General features: G+C 47.1%; 2 protein-coding genes across 5 annotated transcripts; one reads left to right on the top strand and one right to left on the bottom strand.

Moving 5' to 3' along the window:
• Positions 1–239: 239 nt before the first annotated feature.
• LOC103823845 (C-type lectin domain family 2 member B-like) lies at positions 240–6,806 on the top strand. The gene is made up of 8 exons (XM_050986472.1): positions 240–316; positions 1,019–1,126; positions 1,664–1,715; positions 2,863–2,911; positions 4,619–4,744; positions 5,363–5,535; positions 5,902–6,008; positions 6,464–6,806. The coding sequence occupies exons 5-8, from the start codon at positions 4,627–4,629 to the stop codon at positions 6,675–6,677; spliced, it is 612 nt and encodes a 203-aa protein (XP_050842429.1). The 5' UTR covers positions 240–316; positions 1,019–1,126; positions 1,664–1,715; positions 2,863–2,911; positions 4,619–4,626; the 3' UTR covers positions 6,678–6,806.
• A 620-nt stretch (positions 6,807–7,426) lies between these two features.
• On the bottom strand, positions 7,427–9,558 carry LOC103823846 (butyrophilin subfamily 1 member A1-like). 4 transcript variants are annotated; one of them, XM_009099004.4, is made up of 3 exons: positions 9,403–9,558; positions 8,290–8,392; positions 7,427–7,962 (listed from the first exon to the last, which is right to left on the bottom strand). In XM_009099004.4, exons 2-3 carry the CDS (start codon positions 8,363–8,365, stop codon positions 7,451–7,453), a joined length of 588 nt encoding a protein of 195 aa, XP_009097252.2. In that variant the 5' UTR covers positions 8,366–8,392; positions 9,403–9,558; the 3' UTR covers positions 7,427–7,450. The 4 variants fall into 4 exon arrangements, with proteins under 4 accessions (XP_009097252.2, XP_050842428.1, XP_030093394.1 ...); XM_050986471.1 differs by having other exon boundaries at positions 8,290–8,388; positions 9,403–9,543; XM_030237534.2 differs by having other exon boundaries at positions 9,407–9,536.
• Between the last annotated feature and the right edge of the window lie 8,082 nt (positions 9,559–17,640).

Genomic DNA, 17,640 nt, shown 5'->3' on the forward strand with positions numbered 1-17,640 from the left:
TTGTATTCTTCACCCTTGTTTGATTACACCCTTTGATAGCTATGGGTGTAATCCAGGTTTACTCAGAATGGGCTTATTATTGATGGGTGGTGTCACATCTCTACAGGACAACCTTGTCCCCTCCAAAGACTGAAATGCTGAAATAAACCCCAATTTCCACCCCCCCCCACCCACGGCTGCTCACTGGAGTGTGAGATGTATATAAGAGCTGGTTACTCACCCTGCACATTCAGCACCACCACCAGAACCAGCAGGATGAGTTGCCCCAGCCCCCCAGCTACGAGCATGAGCCTGTGCCACCATGGACAGAAGGCAGGTGCTGAAAGAGGCCACATTTGCTTTAAAAAATGAAAGATGAAAAAACTGGGGATTTGGAGGAAAGAAAAAAGCCCCTCTGTCAAGCTGGTGGGTTTGAGCAGAAGTTTACAGCTTCTTTGCTTCCTCCAAAGACGTAAATCACCACTGATGTGGTCTAGGGTGAGGGTGGTTTCTCAGGTGGAGGAGGGGCTGCAGGAGCATCCTTGGGCACCCAATGATGGATCTTGGGAGATGGGAAACTATCTGAAATTGGCTTAATTTAGAGCTCCTGGTAGAGCTGGGAGTTGGTGAGACAAAGATCACTCCAGCTCTCATCTCCACCAGGATTCCAGACAGGATCTCAGCAGCTTTCCTTCCCATCCAGGTGTGTTGGCTCATGTTGGGTTTCTTGGCATCCGCTTTGTACCCCAGATATCTGGAAGCAAAATTCCTCTCCCATCCCTTCCTTTCTCTTATTCCCCCTCTTTTCAAGCCAGGATGCTACCTTGGAAGACATTTAACCCACAGCAATGTTCTCCATGATCTTGGAAACCTCAACATGGAGATAAAGCAAGCAAGCAAACCTAAAACTAAACAAATCCAAAAATCTTCCCAAAATTTGAAACAAGCAGTTTCTCCCCAAAATAGGACTCACCACGATGCTTTTCAGCAGAAGAACTATCCCCAGGATGCCTTAAATCAGCATAAACTATTTCTGCAGCCATGGATACTCAGAAGGTCCCAGAAGCAGCCCAGAAGTGACACCGTCCTCGGACAACCCCTTGCCTTGTGAACTATGCACTCACATCTGCATCTGGCTCCAGGAAAGGTATTGTCTGGGGCTTTTATCTGCTTTTTAGTTAGCACATATGTACGTGTGTATATATATATATATATATATATATATATAAAAGTAGGTATGTATGTATGTATATATGTATGTATGTATGTATGTATATATGTATATATGTATGTATGTATGTATGTATGTAGTGTATGTATGTATGTATGTATGTATGTATGTATGTATTCTACACCCTACCCTTATAAATGGAAGTTGGTGAAGAGGGAATGGGTGTCCTGCAGCCAGGAACACCTGGAGGTGTGGAAACATCTCTTAGTTTGGTGGTTGCGCTAAACATCTGTGAAAGCAGGATTAATAAATAATATTTTTAAAAAGGCTTTAAATAAGGTTTTTGACTGTGAGGAGGTGGATCAGTGTGACCACAGGCAGGTGGGGAGGAGACAGGTGACATTTGGTGTTTCTTCCCCAAAATATGGGCTGGGAGTGACTTGAAATGCCTTTGCTCCATGTGACTTATTCTGCTGGTTTTGACATAATATTTTGGCCTCTGTTTTATCCTAGGGCAAAGAGGTCCAATGTGGTCAAGAGTTGCCTAGTTCCTGCCCAGGATGAGGTAAGAATCTGGATTTCCTGCTGGCTGCTAATGCTTTTGTTACTTTATTTTATTTTGACTTTTTCACCTGCAAGCCCAACCCATCCTCCCACTCCTGATGTATCATTTTCCACCCTGTAGACCTATGTTTCCTCCAGGTTTGGGACTCTTTGACTGCTGCATGGAACAACCACCAATTTCCAGCCTACAGTAACTGTAGGCTTTTTTTTCCCTCTCTTTTCTTAAGTTTTTTTGGTGTTAATCCCAGGTTTTAATCAGTGCCACAATATCCCAATGCAACACCTTTTTACAGAGGTAAAAATGATGTTTTTTTCCTCGGACACCCCAAAAAAAAGCAAGTGAAATGCAGAAGTTTGCCCCAATACCTACCATCAGCCAGAAATAGGGTAAATAAGAGGATAAACCCAAAGGCCCCAGTAGGAAAAGCACTGTGTTTTTTTTAATTTGGAAATTATTTTAAAGTTTTTAGTTAAAGTAAAAAAATACTTTTATTTTAAATTTGTGTTTATGTACTTTCTATTTTTATTTTTTATTGTGTCCTGTTTATTTTTAGTTTCTTTTCCCCCCTCAGCCTTTTCTTTATCACAGAAAGTTTTTGTGGTGAGCTGCTATCAGCCAGCCTTCCTGCCCTCTGCAAAGACAGATGCTCCAGTGGTGTGTGACCAGTGATTACAAAAAACCCCTAAAAATTCAAAATAAATTAGGTTTTATGGTAAAACGTGCAGCTGGGTAGCTTAATTGCAAGAACACTTATTTTTTTTATATTTTTACAGTAAAAAACCTTATAAAATGGGCTGAAGGGAACTCTACTTCTCCCTTGTAGAATCCCTGAAGGCTGTTCTGGGGTGCCCTGACATTCTGGAATGTAGTGATCTCCAGCAGTGTTTCCTCCAGCTGCATGCTAAAAAAAACATTTTTGGACTGTCCATCTCCCTAGCTGAGAAAAAATTCCGGAAATGCTGGAAAAGAAGGTGAAGTGTTGCTGGGTGGAGCTGGAGGGGAACTCCTGGTTCTGTGGGTGGGCAGGTGGCCCTGGCCAGGCAGCCCCTTCTTCATTGCCCTTGAGGAGGCACAGGAAAATCCCTAAGAACACAATAAAATAAACCAAAACAACATTCTTTTTAAAATACTTTGTTTCTTTTCACAGGAGCAGGTTGTGCCTCAGCACTGGGCTTGTTCCCACAGAGCAGACACAGGTGAGAGGGTTTGGGATGGGCCTGGGGACTGAGGGGAGGTGGTCTTCAATTTTGACTGGAAGAGAGAATTTCAATTGCAGGGAGAAGTTTTTAATTGCAGGAGAAAATTTTAATTGAGGGGATTTTAATAGGGGAAAATTATGTTAAATGGGAGGAGAAAACTTTAATTTAGGAGAGAAAACTTTAATTTAGTAGAGAAAACCTTTATTTTGGAGAGAAAATATCAACCAAAAAGAAGATATAAATTGAGGGGAGAAGGTTTTAACTGGGGAAAAAACTTTAATGGAGAGAAAAGTTTACAGGGAGGAAAGTTTAATTACAGCAGAAAATTTTAACTGCAGGGAGAAAATGTTACCTGAGGAGACTTTAATTTTAATTTTTAAGATTTTAATTGGTGGAGAAAACCAATTTGGGATGAAAGTGTGATTGTGGGGAGAAAACTTGACATACAGGGAGAAAATTTTAACTGAGGGGAGAAAAGTATAATTAGGCAGATAAAACTAATTAGGGGGAGAGGAAATTTTAATTGCAGGGACAAGATTTTAATTGTGTGGGAAAACTTCAGGTGGGGAGAAAAGTTTAAATATGGTGCAGGGAGAAAATTTTAAATTGTGAGAAAATTTTAATTGAGCATGGAGAGCCTTTGTGACATTTCTGATAAATGAAAATTTGTTTGGCAGGTGAGCCAAGAGCACCTGTAGAGGTGGAACCCTGAAAATGGAGGAAATAAGAGTTTATTCTGGATTTTTGGGCATGGAAAGGAACAAGCGGGCAGGTAACTGTAGGGCAATGAGCTATAGGGTCACTGGGCTTGGGTTTTATGTTTATACTTCTGTAATTTGAGAGTGAAACCCAGCTGAAGTAAGGTTGTAGGGGGGAAAAAGCTTTTTCTGGCACTTCCCTTGAGGGAAAATTTTTTCTCTGAACTGACCAATTTCAGACATGATGGGTTATTCTAATTTAGCATTAAACTTTCCTGAGGCTCTTGAGTAACTGATTCTTTTAGGCATACTTTCCCCCCACAAATATCCCATTTGTTGGTTGATTTTTCATTTTTGATTTTAAATTTTTTTAATTTAACTTTTTTTTAAATATATTTGGCGTATTTGGCATATTTGGCATATTTGGCTTCTGACTTACTTTCTATTATTTTTTCCAGGAAGAAGAGGGGAGAGGAGGGTTTTTCGCATGACATTTGGTTCATATGATGGGAATGAAAAGGGAAAAAGCTTAAACAAAAAATGGGGGAAGTCCTACTAGATGAAAACACTAAGATTTTTGTAAAAGAGCCCTAGGAAAAAGATTTTTCTTTGCTTATGGTGAAGGGAAAGTGGGTATTCTGGATCACAAGATACAGAAATGGAGGCACCATGACCCAAAGTGTCTTAGTTTAGGTGGAGAAAAAAACTCCACTGAACTTTAATAATGAGGTAAATCCCAGAAATAAAAGCAAATTTTTTATTATGGTACATTTCATGAGTTTGCATCTGGAGCTGGGGAGGAAACTGTTCCCAAAGAGTTCCCTTAAATAAAAAAATAGCTACTTTTGTTCCATGTGAAGAAGAATATTTGGTGTTTCTCACCCAAAATGACACCGAGTCCACTGGCATTGGCACGAGACCAGCCCCTGATCACCTTGGCATGGCCTGTAGCGTGCTGCTGCCCTGGGAGCCCTGGCAGAGGCACTGAAGGTCTGTTCTCCTGCAGGTCACAGCATGGAGATGAAGCCAGAGGCACGTGTCGCCTGCCAGGTGATGCTGGCCCTGCTTTTCACAGCTCTCTTCATCACAGCCATCGCTTTTGCAGGTGAATGTCGAAGTTTTAGTCTCACAGGTAATGTCTCTGAGATGTTTTGGGTTGTTGCATTTGTGACAGATTTATTTCCATGTTCCTGGGAAAGACAAAGCCCACCCAAGCTTCTCTGGGAAAAGGACATTTCAGAGCAGTCTTTCTACAGAAGAACAAACCCATCCCTATGGTGTGGGAGCTGATGTAATCTAGAAACCCTCAGAAAATCAACAGGAAGTCAGGAGTACAGTCACACAGAAGTATTGTTCACAGAGAAGAAGGGGCCTGGAGGGGCTGGCATGAGTCCCACCAAGTCAAAGAGTAAGAGGAGTTTTTTCCTGTCATTTTCACTACTTTTGCATTAATGACAGAGAGCAACACCCAAGGGCATGTTTAGGGATAGGGCTACTCTGAAACTCTGCTTTAAAATGTGGATTTTTGAAGTCTACCACAGCACCTGTATTTCTTGTCCAGCATCACAAGCTGGGCCATGATTTGAGCTTATTTTCTCAGAGGATCTCTCCTGGTATCTTAATTTTTCTCTTTGCCTACAGCTGGGGCAGACCAAGACTTTCAGAAGCCGTGGGGTGGAGGATGACCTCCCCACCCCAGAGAGGCAAGGGAAGGTGCTGCTTGTTAATGTTGTTCTATTTCTAATGACAGTGCAAGCTTTTCAGCCTCATGCCCAGCCTTGCCTTCAGTGCCCCTTGGACTGGATCAGGTACAGAGGAAAATGCTACTATTTTTCTGAGGCTGAGGGGAACTGGACATCCAGCCGGGAGAACTGCTCGGCACTTGGTGCTTCCTTGGCCACGCTGGACAGCACGGAGGACTTGGTAAGGAGACGTGAGGACATGCTCAGTGTATGGGGGAAAAAACCCAAAAGCACTGTATTTGAAACCTATTGGTTTCTTTGACTGCTCTTCCAGGATATTTTTTGAAGATCTGGGGTGAGAATTTGGGGGAAAGGCCTTGATGTATGTCATCATGGATCTCTTCAAATTCCTCTCCAAAGCCAACTGCTGCAAGTACTGTAGGGATATAGTTTCCCCTGTTTCTAGCAGATTCTATAGATTCCCCTGTTTTAGTAGCAGGTTGAAATGTTCAAGTCCCAAAGAAGCCCTAAAGCAGCATTAGCAACTGGTAAAATTGAGGTTTTTGATTGGAAGAAGGTAAAAAGCTTTCCTTTTCCTCTCTTCCAGAGCTTTGTGATGAGATACAAAGGCATCTCAGAGCATTGGATTGGCCTTTTGAGGGAGGATGAGGAGCAGCCATGGCAATGGGTGAACAGCTCACCTCTATCCCACCTGTGAGTCCAAGGTTTTCTTTATTAAGTTGTTGATTGGTGTTTCCTCAGCCACAAAATGTGCTTTTTTTCTTGTACTTGAGGTACATCCAGAGGTAGCAATGGGACAATGTTTGGAAAGGGCAACATTGCATCTGGAACTGGTCTTTGTTTTCCCTTTTGACCTAAATGATGGGAGTGGTGCCTTTGGTGAGAAAATCCCAAGTTTGGATTTTTTATTCTACGTTTGTTTCTCTCTTGCAAAGCTTTGGGTTTCATATAGAAATAGATCAGTGTCAGTGTTGGCATATTGATATTGAATTAATTCTGTTCCTATAAAAGGAATACATACATTGTATTTTGGCGTGTTGGTGCCCATAAGGATGCCTGAGAACTGAAGCTGAGGGAAGCCTATGTGTGACTTTTCTCCTTTTTCCTACTTCTCCATCTGAAATGGGTTATGTCCTCTGTACTTTCAGGTTTCAGATCCGTGGTGGTGGGCTCTGTGCTTACCTGGATGACAATGGGCTCAGCTCCTCCCACTGCAGCACTGAGAGGAGCTGGATTTGTAATAAACATGAGCTGCAGAGCCCAGGCAAGGGCAACAGGATGAGACGGCCTCCAAACCTCTGTGTCAGCTCCTTGGGTGCTGCAGGGAGGCCTTCTCACTCCCAGATTTCTGGTGCACCATAGGGGCATGAAAGAAAATCTCAGAAAGATTTTGAAATCCCTAGGCAAGGTGTTATTGGGGTTTCCAGGGGCCAACAAGGTGTTTCTGGGAGAAGGCAGCTTTTGGGGATCCACATGAGATAGTTCTTGAGAATCTGGGGGGGTGGGGTGGGGGGGGGGGGCAGGGCAGCTCTGGGGGCTCTTTTTGGGTTTGGGGCAACTTGGCCATGGCCCAAATGCAGATGCCTTCTACTTCTTAGAGAAAAAGAAATTTATTCTGTTTGGAGCATATTTACATGCTAAGTACTTGGAAATACATCTCAAGCATGGGGAGCAGCAGAGGAAAAGAGTGGGGGCAGTGGATGTGAGCACATCCTTGTGATAACAAAATCAGTTTTAATATGAGGAATTGCTGCTGGTATTAATAAAAAGTCTGCAAAAATTAAGATTTTTAATTTGTGCTGGAAGCCCAGCCAATCATAGCCACTGAGGTCAGCAAAAGGAACCTTCAGAGGAAGCTGTATTTGGGAGAAAAAATGAAGTTTTTAGCTCAAAACAAGCTCAGGGAAGTCCAGCTCCTGTAAATGAGCTTTGTATGAATTTAACAACTTGAGATGAGCCGTGCTGAGCTCAGACCCAAAATCCCCGGGCACAACCCAAACCAGGCATCTAAGATGAAGGACAATGAACTGAGTCAGAAATGACTCCAAGATTTGGAAAATAAGAGTTGAGGAGCATCAGCCAGCATTTCCAACCACTGTGATGCAACCAGCTTTCGGGAGGATCCTTCCAGGGCATCAGCCCTTGGGGGACAATTTAATGGTTGAGAGGAGAACGCAAAAGTAGGGGAAGACCCTCTCCCCACTGAAGGAGGCCACAGGAAAAGTGAAGATGCGCTGGCGGCTGCTGACAGCGTAGAAAGAGACCTGTCCCACCTCATAGTCCAGGTAGACCCCAATCTCCCCATTGAGGAGTGGGACAGAGGTGTTGGATGGAGCCGTGAGGGCAACGCAGAGCTCATCATACTTCTGCAAGACCCAGATTTCAGTGCTGGGCTTGAAGAGGACCCGGCCTTTCCTCTGCACCGACTCGCGGGCCACCCCCACGGCCCAGAAGCGCCCATTGGCCTCCACCTCCCAGTAGTGACGGCCCGAGGTGAAGCCCTCGCTGCCCAGCATGCACGGGTCTGTGTCGAACCGGCCCGGACCCTCAGGCCACTGGCAGCGAGGTCTGCCCCAGGTGGCTTCTTTGAGGTCCTCAGAGAGGATCACTTCTGGACCCACTGTGGTTGGATCCAGGGTTACATCCACTGAAAAGCCAAACAGACAATGAATCAGAAGCCAAATTTAAGCCTAGAGAACACACACCCCCAAAGTGCCTTCACTGGTGAGTTTTCAAAGAGAAAGGGAGAGGAAAGGTGAGGCTGGAGATGGAAGTGTTAAGAGGTGGAAGTTGGAGATGGAGGACATATCTTCAGTTGAGGCTGGAGATGGAAGAGCAAAGAGGTGAGAGGTTGGAGATGGAGGCCCTGGGGAGACAGAGGGTGGAGTTGGAGAATCTCCAACCCCACTGAACATCTCAGCCCAGAAAACACAAGGAATGGGTGCTTTGCTCCTTTCTAGCTTCCTCTGATTACCTTCAAACTGTTTGGCGGTGTGGTAGTCCAGGGCAAGGTCCCAGGTGCATGGTCGTGGTTTGAGGAAGAAAGCCATTGCCCCCTCAGAGTCCTCTCTTCCTGACTGGAGGCACAGAACAAGGAAAGAAAGGATAAAATCCAATTATTATCCTTCATCGCTATCTCAGCTTCTGCCCCTATGTAAAAAAATGTGTTTAACCACTACATTTAATCAAAGTATTTAAAGAAAATAGCATTCTTTTTTCTTCAACAGTTGCAACAGAGCTTGGTTCATTTATGGGAAGACCCTTAGAGATGGATTAAATAAATTAATTCCATAATGACTATGAAGGGCACATGAGTAGCACATGTGATGAACCCATCTCCATTGTAGATGTTCTTATACACCCAAATCTCCATTCCTCATGCTGGCTGAAGGCTGAATCTATCCATCTTAAATCCATCTCCACCATTCATCAAGCAAACCTGACAAAGTTTATTTGAGTGAGGAAACTCCCTAAAATTGAGATAAGCCACATTCACCTCTCATGTCCAGAGAAATCTTGTGAGAGGAGAAGGTTGCTATTGACCTTGGAGAAAATGTGTATGGGGGAGATAAGAGCTGGCACCAAATGGCCTCAAATTCATCCTCTGGAAGTCAGTGTGGGGTTTTGCACGCAAACAAGGGATTGCCCATGCTAAAGGACCCTGGGCATGAGTAATACAGCCCTAAAATGATTGAATAAACCATGCTGTGATAGTTGAAAACTGCTTCTTTTCCCTGTGTTTTCCTCAGTAAATCTGCAGATAAGGGGATTAAAGCAGAAGGGCTATGAGTAAAAGTGAGGAAAAGGTGAGAAAATCAGTCAAATGGAGATAAAATCAGGAGCCATGCTGTTTCTCACCCAAATTCCCTGGCTGGATTGTTACAGGAAGAAGTAAATAATCATCATGACCCTCCACTGCAAAATACTTTTAAATCCAAAACAAAGATCCTGAGACCAAAGCAAGGGTAAATCATTTCCCTTCTTGAGTTCATGGGATGGGGAGGGGGCTCAAAATCCCCTTTTCCCCCCAGACATCAGGGTGATGTAACCCCCTTATCAGCACTGGGATTTTCCCCCTTACTCAAACCTTCCTGGTGTTTTCCTTGCTGTCACTGGTGCTGTATTCGGGTTCCTCCAGATGGTTTTCTTCCACTGGCTGCTTCTCTACTGCGTTTTTTCCTCTTGGGATTTTTTTCTTCCTCTCTCTGGCACAGGCTCAGCCAAAGCTCAGTCCTGTCTCAGCCTCTGCCAGCTTTTATCAGCCAAGAAGGGAGGAGCCCTCCAATCTCTCGCCTGCAGATGGGGCCATGACGTGCTTGGACACCTGCTCCATCTGATTGCCCCTTTTCCCCCCATTTCAGGGCCGTTTATTTTCTCAACACAGGCGCTGGGGAGGGAAGGGAGGACGATTAAAGCACTGCAAAAAACCCCATTATTTCACGGCACTACAAGGGAAAAATCGGTTAAATTTTGCCCCCCTAATTCCCCAAATCTGACTCTGGCCCCTTACACATGACGGAGGTGAACAAGGCAAAGCTGGGAGCAGCTTCCAGGTGAGGAATATGACAGCAATGCCTGGAAATAAGACAAACTCGTGGATATAAAATTTGTTTAAAGACTACATCTGGGTGATGACATTTGCTATTCCAGCTGAGGCAGCTTGTGGCGGGAACTGAGCACAGGAACACCCTGTGCAGTTCAAGGGCAGGCAGCTTCACCCTGTGCCACGGCCAATGCCCAGCATTCCTTTCTCCTTGCCAGGAGGGTGGCATGGCCACAGCAGCCACACACAACCCCTGTGCTGACACTGGCCAGAGCTTCATCTCTTGGTGTTGAAGAGACAAAACCCCCCAGGAGGCAATGGGTGAGCCACCACGGGCTGTGGTCATGAAGACTTTTGGAGGATCAGATGAGACCTGTGGGGTGAGATCACCTTCCCATGACCCATCAGGCCTCCCCCCGACCTCTCCCTGTGAAAAAAAAGGCGCAAAGCGAAAATATTTTCATTTCTTCTTGGGAAAGCAAGGTTCTAGTGCCTGCTCCTAGTTTTGGGAAAAACAGGAAAAACAAATAGTGAGTCAATCCTGCTTTCCAGGGAAGCCAGTGAGGGGGCTTTTTAAGGGGGATTATTTGCTTTCCTCCTCCAAATAATGTAAGATTTGGAAGGCAGAATTACACAAACAAGCTGATTGCTTCACTTGTGGGTTGTTTTGTTGCTTTTGTTTTTTTTTTTTTTTTTTTTTTTTTTTTTTTTTTTTTTTTTTTTTTTTTTTTTTTTTTTTTTTTTTTTTTTTTTTTTGGTGTGTGTGTGTGTATTTGGGAGAAAATCCAGTCTCACCTGCAATCCCTAAGGAAAGTGTTGGCATAATTTCTGGACTGGGGAGTGAATGAAGAGAAGGGACACCAGGACTACCTGGCACAGGGGGTCCCATCTGTTCTTCAGCAGTCTGAATGAGTCTTTGGGTATTTATTTTTCCCCAAGCCCCTCTTGAAGAAACACGGGGGATCCTATCCAAGAGGCATCCTGGCACCCTGCAGAGCCCTACATCCAGTTGGAGTGGTTAGTGCAGATCCTGGGCAGGTTTGGCAAGCACCACCTCCATGTGCAGCTGCTTATTATCCACACTTTAAATCAATGTCATGGCACTGCTCATTTTCATACCAGACTAAGTCATAAAGGGACATTTGTAAACATGGGATTTACACTCCCCCCTGCTTCTCAGGGCCTGGATTGGTTTTGGACAGAATATAGAGAGGAATGGCAACGGGAGGGAAAAGGAGAACCGTGGGATGAAGTACGTAATTACTGTACAGTCCCTAATCAGCTGCATCCCTGGCCCTGCCCCAGTGTTACAGCCACCCTGGCTTAAGCAGAAGCACTTCTGAAAATTCAGGTCTGGGGGTTGCATGTGGGTTTCTTGTCTCCTCCAGCAGGTAAGTGAAGCCGAGCGGCGCCGCATTGAGGCTGAGTTTGAGCGGCTGCGCCGGCTGCTGGCGGAGCCGGAGCGCACCGCTGGGGCGGCTGGCTGAGCTGGACACCACCTTTGCAGCTACCCACGCTGAAAAATCATTGAGGGTGGCCGAGGGGGTTGCACAGCTCCACAGACTCATCGGGCAGCTGGAGGCCAGGTACTTGCCCCAGGTGAGAGCCTTTCTTAGCCGAAAGCTGTCCCCAACTGCTGCCTGTGGGGTCCCTTTTTTCTCCCTTTTTCCTTTTAGGATGTTGGGAGCATCCTAAGCAGCTATGTGGCAACCGGTTGCTTTATGTCCCTATCACTCCAGCTGTGGAGAGGGGCTTGGCTGCTACATCCACCACATAACATCTGTCCCTGTAATTTCTTTTCCCAGCTTCAGTGAAATGAGGCTCCACCTCCCCTCGGGGCTCCTCAAGGAGCTGGAGAAGAGCCTGAGCTCCTGCTGCCACCAAAGCGATGCTCTGTGGGAGACCCTGGAGAAGTTCAGAGGTATTTGGGTGGAAATTAGATATCTTAGGAGAATTCAGAGGTTTTGGGGAGGAATGCAGAGGTATTTGGGATAATTCAGATATTCAGATATATTCAGATAACTCAGATATTTGTCTGTATTGGGGGAACGAATTCAGAGTTATTTTGGGAGGAATTAAGTTGCATTTTGGGATCATTAAGTTATCTGGGGAGAAGTCAGAGGCATTTCAGGAGGAAGAGGAACTTGTCCAAGGGAAGGGCAGCAGCAGGCTCTGCACCTGCTCACTCCCCACCTTCCTCCCTCCTCCCAGACACAGATCCCTCCCGTGGGTATCCCCACAGCAAAGATGATGCTGGAGACTGTCAGACTCCTCTCCCACAGCTTTTGGCAGAGAGAAACAGTGTGCGGTGGGATGAGGAGGAGCAGCAGGATGAAGCCAGAGAGCCCTGCTGAGGCCAGGAGCTGGCTAGTAGCTGTCAGGGAGTCATTGCCAGCAGATTCAGGACGTGGACACAGTAGATGGACTCTGCAAGATGCCACCTGTGCATCCTCACCCTAGGTGCTGCTCATCCTGCTAGGGAGACAAATGGTTTTATGAAAAGCTCCCCTCCCAGCTGCTGTAATTAGTAATCAAATTTGTGTTGCTGCTCACCATGTAGGTCATGAATTAAAGAAAAAAAAAAAAACCAAAACAAAAAACACCCCTGATTTTCCTTTTGTGCATGCTCGTGTGCGTGTGTGTGCGTGTGTGTGTGCATAGGCTAGATTTTTAAGGTACTTCTTGGTTCCGTTGGGCCAGGGAGAAAGGAGCGGCCGAGTGAGGGACATACACGGGCCCCAGTTCTCGCGTGCGGAGTGGCAGACCTGTCCCGGGGCCTAAACTACACGGCCGTGACGGAGAACACCACGTCCCGCTCCTCCCCGCCGCTGGAAGCGGCCGCCGCGGCTCTGCCTGGCGTCACCCGGCTGCCCTCACACGATAAGCGGCGACTCCCGCGGCACCGCGCCTGTCCCGTCCCGCTGTGCAGCTCTCAGTGGCCATCCCCTGCTGCGGCTCTTTAATTCTGTTAATTTTATTCCGCTGTATACATTCCGTTCACATCTCGCCCCCCGCTCGCTGCGGCCCGTCTGCCGCGGCGCCGCCCGTACCGCGGTGCAGCTCCCCGAGCCTGGGCAGCGACCAGGGCGGCTCGCACGGCACCACCCGCTCCGTGCGCCTCTGGTAGCGCCGTCTCGCCCTCGGGGCAGCTGTTCTGGTGACTCCGGCACCGGCACGGCTCGCTTCGGCTCCGGTATCGCCGCCTCGCCCGTCCCGCGGCGCATCTCTTTGGGGCGCGGGGCAGCGGCCACACCGAGGGGCAGCTCACGCCACACCGCTCGGCCACGGCCATCCAAGGCAGCGGCCGTCCCGAAGGGCAGCTTTTATTCGCCGTCTCGCCTCGCCCGCCCCCTTCGTGCAGCCCCGCCACCGCGCCCCGAGGAGAAAATTCCTGGGAAAATATTTATACCCAGCATAGTCCCGACTTCTCTTGCTGCTGCAGAATCCTTATGTAGGCTGAGATTCTCCTTCGAAAAAAACAGTAAGTGCTTGAAATAATTAAGAATTAACCAAGCATTAGGTTGGTCTGCTGTTAAGTAATCTTCCGGGCGTTTCTTAGAAGGAAGTATAATTAAAAAAAAAAAAAAAAAAAAACAAAGTTGTGGGTTTTTTTGTTTTTGTTTTTGTTTGTTTGTTTTTGTTTTATTTTGGTCACTTTCTCTTTCTTTTTGCCCCCGAGACATCCATCTTCGGCTTTGTTTGGGCTCGGTTTCACAGTCCTGTCCCGCTCCCCACCTCGAGGAGTCAGTGGCGGGACCGCATAGCGCCGCTGGCCGAGATCAAACAATGAGGAGTTTTCCATGCACCCCCAGCCCCCCAGGCAGAGGCTATAAACTGCGTTTTTTTGGGACTTACGAATGCCAGGTGCATTTTTTTTTTCCTCATAATTTCTCCCCCCCCGCCTCCCCCTCCGTGAAAAAGCCAAAGCTGATGAGTTTTGGGGCAGAGCGGATTTTACAACTGTTTGGGAACATCGAACTTCTTTTATTGTTTTATCTACATTATTCATAACTATAAATCCTGATTAGTATTTTAAGCATTATGTATTTCTTATTATTTTTATAGCTCTATAATAAAATTTGTAATTATATTTAAACATATATATGTCTTATATTAAAATGAGATATAGTATACTGAAACTCCCGTTAACGTTATTATGGTTAAAATACACACAACGGTGGGTCTTTATTTCATTTTAACCCTCCCGCTCCAAGCTGGTGTCCACAGGAGCTCCAGGGAACTCCGCTCACTCGCCACATTCCTGCTTTTCCTGCTTTAATCCTTGTCTCCTAGAGCCCCCTTCTGGCCTCAATCTGCTTACCCCGGTGCAGCCGGAGGGGTGAGAATTCGCCTTGCAAATAACTCGTCCCTCCAAGGCCCCAGCTGCCTGCGTTCACTTCTGTCCGTAAATCCCCGCTGGCGCCGGCCCGAGGGGCTGTTCCTGAGGCAGTGGGAATGTCGGACCCACCGGGGGCTGCCTTTGCTGCGGAGGCTCCGGACGCCGGCACCAGCGTCCCGGCCCGCCGCCGCCTCCGGGAGCGCCGGGGCCGGGGCGCTTTCCGTGCGCGCCTCCCCGAGCGCGTCCTGTAAACAACCACGGCCGCCGGAAACGCCATCAGATACCTACAGGAGGAAACCACCTGCGCTGTCTGCTAGCACTTCTTCTAGGATCCTGTCATGGTCCTGAGCTGCGGCCACAATTTCTGCAGGCGCTGCCTGTCGCGGTGCGCGGCGGGCGGTGCTCCGTGCCCGCAGTGCCGGGTGCCATTCCCGCTCGGTGGTGATGCCTCAGGTTTTAGCTTTTATATTTTTCGGGTTCTGTACTGCTTTAGTGTGTAGTTCTGAGCTTCACATTAAGGGATAGTAAGCTCTCTTCACAGAGTACGTGGATCAAACAATTCCTTCTCTATCTGGGGACCAAGGACAACTGATCCAAATCTCAAACCCAAGAGCATAAATGATGGTGGACCGAAGGGAGGAAAAGAAGGATGGCACTTCCAAACCTAAAGCTATAACTGGACAATTAGCTCCAATATGTTAATGGACCAGAACTCATAAAAGTGAGAGATCTCATGATCAGTCGTCCATTTTGTGACTCTTTTGGGGTTCATCTCGGATGTAGCCCAGGCTGGGCTCTTGTGCTGCCCAAGGTGTATCCATTGAGGCCTTTTAAAAAATACCTACTTTATTCTTCAACACCGTCTAGCCTCTGTTCTAGGTCAGCCTTCACAAGGCATCAGTGGGTTCTGCCCCAACCAGCAGCTGGCAAGTGTGGTGGCAGCCGGGCAGGAGCTGGCCCTGCTGCTGGTGCAGGATCTGTGCCACAGGCACCAATGTCCCCTCGCTCTCTTCTGTCACTGCTGTGGAGTCCTTGTCTGCACCGCCTGCACGAGTATCATGCCCAGCCCACCGTGGAGGGCGGGTGGGTTTCCGTGATGCTGATGGTCAGACTGAAGCCTTTGCCTTTCCCCCATCCACTTTCGCTGGTGAATGACACTGGCCACTGCTCTGGATGGGCAAGGAGCCAGTTTTGCTCACTCTCTGTCCCTGAGTTCCCCAAAAATCCACAATGAACCTCCCAAGTGCAAACACTTCCACCACCCCAGCAAACACTCCACTCAACAAACAGCCCCACTCCCTGCCCCCCCTACCCCATTTAATTTTCCTTATAATATCGAATTTAACAATCAAATTTCACTCTTTTGCTTCTCACTGGGAGAACAGAAGTATTTTTAGTTCCTCAGCTGTTTGTCAGTGGAAGCATGGCCCAGAAAAACAGGGAGAATGTCCCTAAAAGATTTGTAAAAACTCATCTTGAGGAAGAAAATGGGCTTTGCTGGTGCTGCTAGATGTCTCATAATAAGGTTTTGCAAGTGGAAACTTTTCTGCTTAGGATTTGTAGAGACTTTAGAGGAAGTGGGATAAACCATGTTTCATGTCTGAAGATCACTCAGGATTGGGCCTTTTCAGGGCTTTGTATTCACTGCCAGGATGTAAGCAGGGGTAAAGGCCACAGACAGAATTTCATCCCCCATTTCACTGCCTACAAGTGAATAGAAGGGGAACAAAACTAAATTAACCAGTATCTTGAAGCAGCAGAAGCTTGTTGTTAGGGTTCAACCACGTAATAAAGTGCTGTTATCAGCAAGCCCAGACCAGACTGGGCAGGTCTCTGCCTCTTGGAGACCCAGTCACTCCTTTTCTGCCAGAATTGCCTCCCCATCCACATGCACTCTTCACCTTGGTCTGAGGAAGAGGAGAAACTACCAGGAAAGGCAGCGACTTTTATCTTTGGGACCTGAATTTGAGACAAGGACCCTGCAAAACACAGGTCACAGCGAAACGCACATTACAGCCCTGCTCAGTTGTATAATTAGTTTTTTCCCTGTTTTGCTCATGGTGAGATTGGTCTTTCCTTGACAGACAAGGTCCAGTGATGTGTAAAGCAAAGCAGTTCTTTGCAGCATCCTGCTCCAACAGATGAGCTTCCAGCACTCCATCCACTTTTCATCTGAAAAGCTTTATGGGTATTTAATTTGAAAGTCCATACAAAAAATAAACAACAGAGACCCCTGCCTTTTTGTGTAGCTCAATAGCCCTGCAGCTGGCTCTCCGGCATTGGGGTGGCGAGGAATTCAGCCTCTTTTTGCTCAAGGGCAGCTCAACAGCATCCTGTCACATATGGGAGGGCAGATGGCTGGGTGTGGAGGGTGCACGGCCCCCACTCCTTGAGCAGAGCCAGCAGATGCACCTTGCAGCCTTCCCACAGGGACCCTTGGGCCCCAAAACCCTCCTGAGTGACAGGCACACCTCATACCAGCCCATGGCAGAGGCTGTGGGGAGTAGCTGAAAGGGTTTTTTTCCCACAGGACTCAAAGTTTTTTCCACAAAGCTGGAGCCCAGGGTGCATTTTGTGGGGATTTGGGGCTTCAGGATGAACATTCCTGGGGGCAGTTTTATCCATTGCCTCCTGCTTCTCTCCATGCTGCTCCTCTTCTACTAACACCTCAGGATCAGACCAAGGTGGGAACTGGGCATCCAAAGGAAGTGCAGCAGGCATGGAGAGGCAAACCTGAGTGAGGACTGCAGGCCCTCCACCATGGCAGGGGCGTTAATCTCCTCCTGCTCCTCATTGAGGTCCGTTGTAAGCAGAAAGAGGTGGATTTTGGGGATATGGAGGTGGATTTTACAAGTGTTCAGCTTTTTATCAACTGTTAATAATTTGTTGGTGTTGATGGGTGCTTATAAAAATGGAGATCAAAGGGCAATTTTTAAAATCAGCAACTTGTTGCATCCAGAAGGCAGAAAATACAGCTCCAGGACACCAGGGTGGTTCTTTGTTTTTAATCCTCTGGTTTTGGGTATGTTTGCTCCATTTTGGGCCTTCTCCCCAAGGGAGCAGCTAGCACAGTGGGAGATGGGGATTTTCCACCTCGAAACAACGCCCACAGGGAAGAAATCCCCAAATTAGAGAGGAGCTTGGTAAAGAAATGGTGGCCTCTGTACTGCTCCCTTGAGGAGAAAGTGCTCCCCAACCCCTTTGTTTTTGTTGGGGGTTGATAAACCCCCAAACCCTTTGTTTTTGAGAAGACTGTCCCCTCTTAAGTGAAAATAAGACTTGCTGTTTTCAGCACTAGCAGTGGACACGGGGAAGAAACAGCTCCAAAAATATCCCTAAACCCTTCCAGAATTAACCTATATGCTGCTTGGGGGGGAGGGAAGGCTTAAGTTTTTCATGTGTCACCAGTTTGCCCAGTTCCCCCTCCAGGGGCCTTTTCCCGT

The sequence above is a fragment of the Serinus canaria genome, chromosome Z, assembly GCF_022539315.1.
Source record: "Serinus canaria isolate serCan28SL12 chromosome Z, serCan2020, whole genome shotgun sequence".
NCBI lineage: Eukaryota > Metazoa > Chordata > Aves > Passeriformes > Fringillidae > Serinus > Serinus canaria.

Excerpts from the sequence above, each read along its gene's own strand:
- LOC103823845 (XM_050986472.1), top strand. The coding sequence starts at position 4,627 with ATGGAGATGAAGCCAGAGGCACGTGTCGCCTGCCAGGTGATGCTGGCC. Across the intron at positions 4,745-5,362 it reads TCGAAGTTTTAGTCTCACAG|TGCAAGCTTTTCAGCCTCAT; the intron begins GTAATGTCTCTG and ends TTCTAATGACAG. Across the intron at positions 6,009-6,463 it reads AGCTCACCTCTATCCCACCT|GTTTCAGATCCGTGGTGGTG; the intron begins GTGAGTCCAAGG and ends CTGTACTTTCAG.
- LOC103823846 (XM_009099004.4), bottom strand. The coding sequence starts at position 8,365 with ATGGCTTTCTTCCTCAAACCACGACCATGCACCTGGGACCTTGCCCTG. Across the intron at positions 7,963-8,289 it reads CACCGCCAAACAGTTTGAAG|TGGATGTAACCCTGGATCCA; the intron begins GTAATCAGAGGA and ends TTGGCTTTTCAG.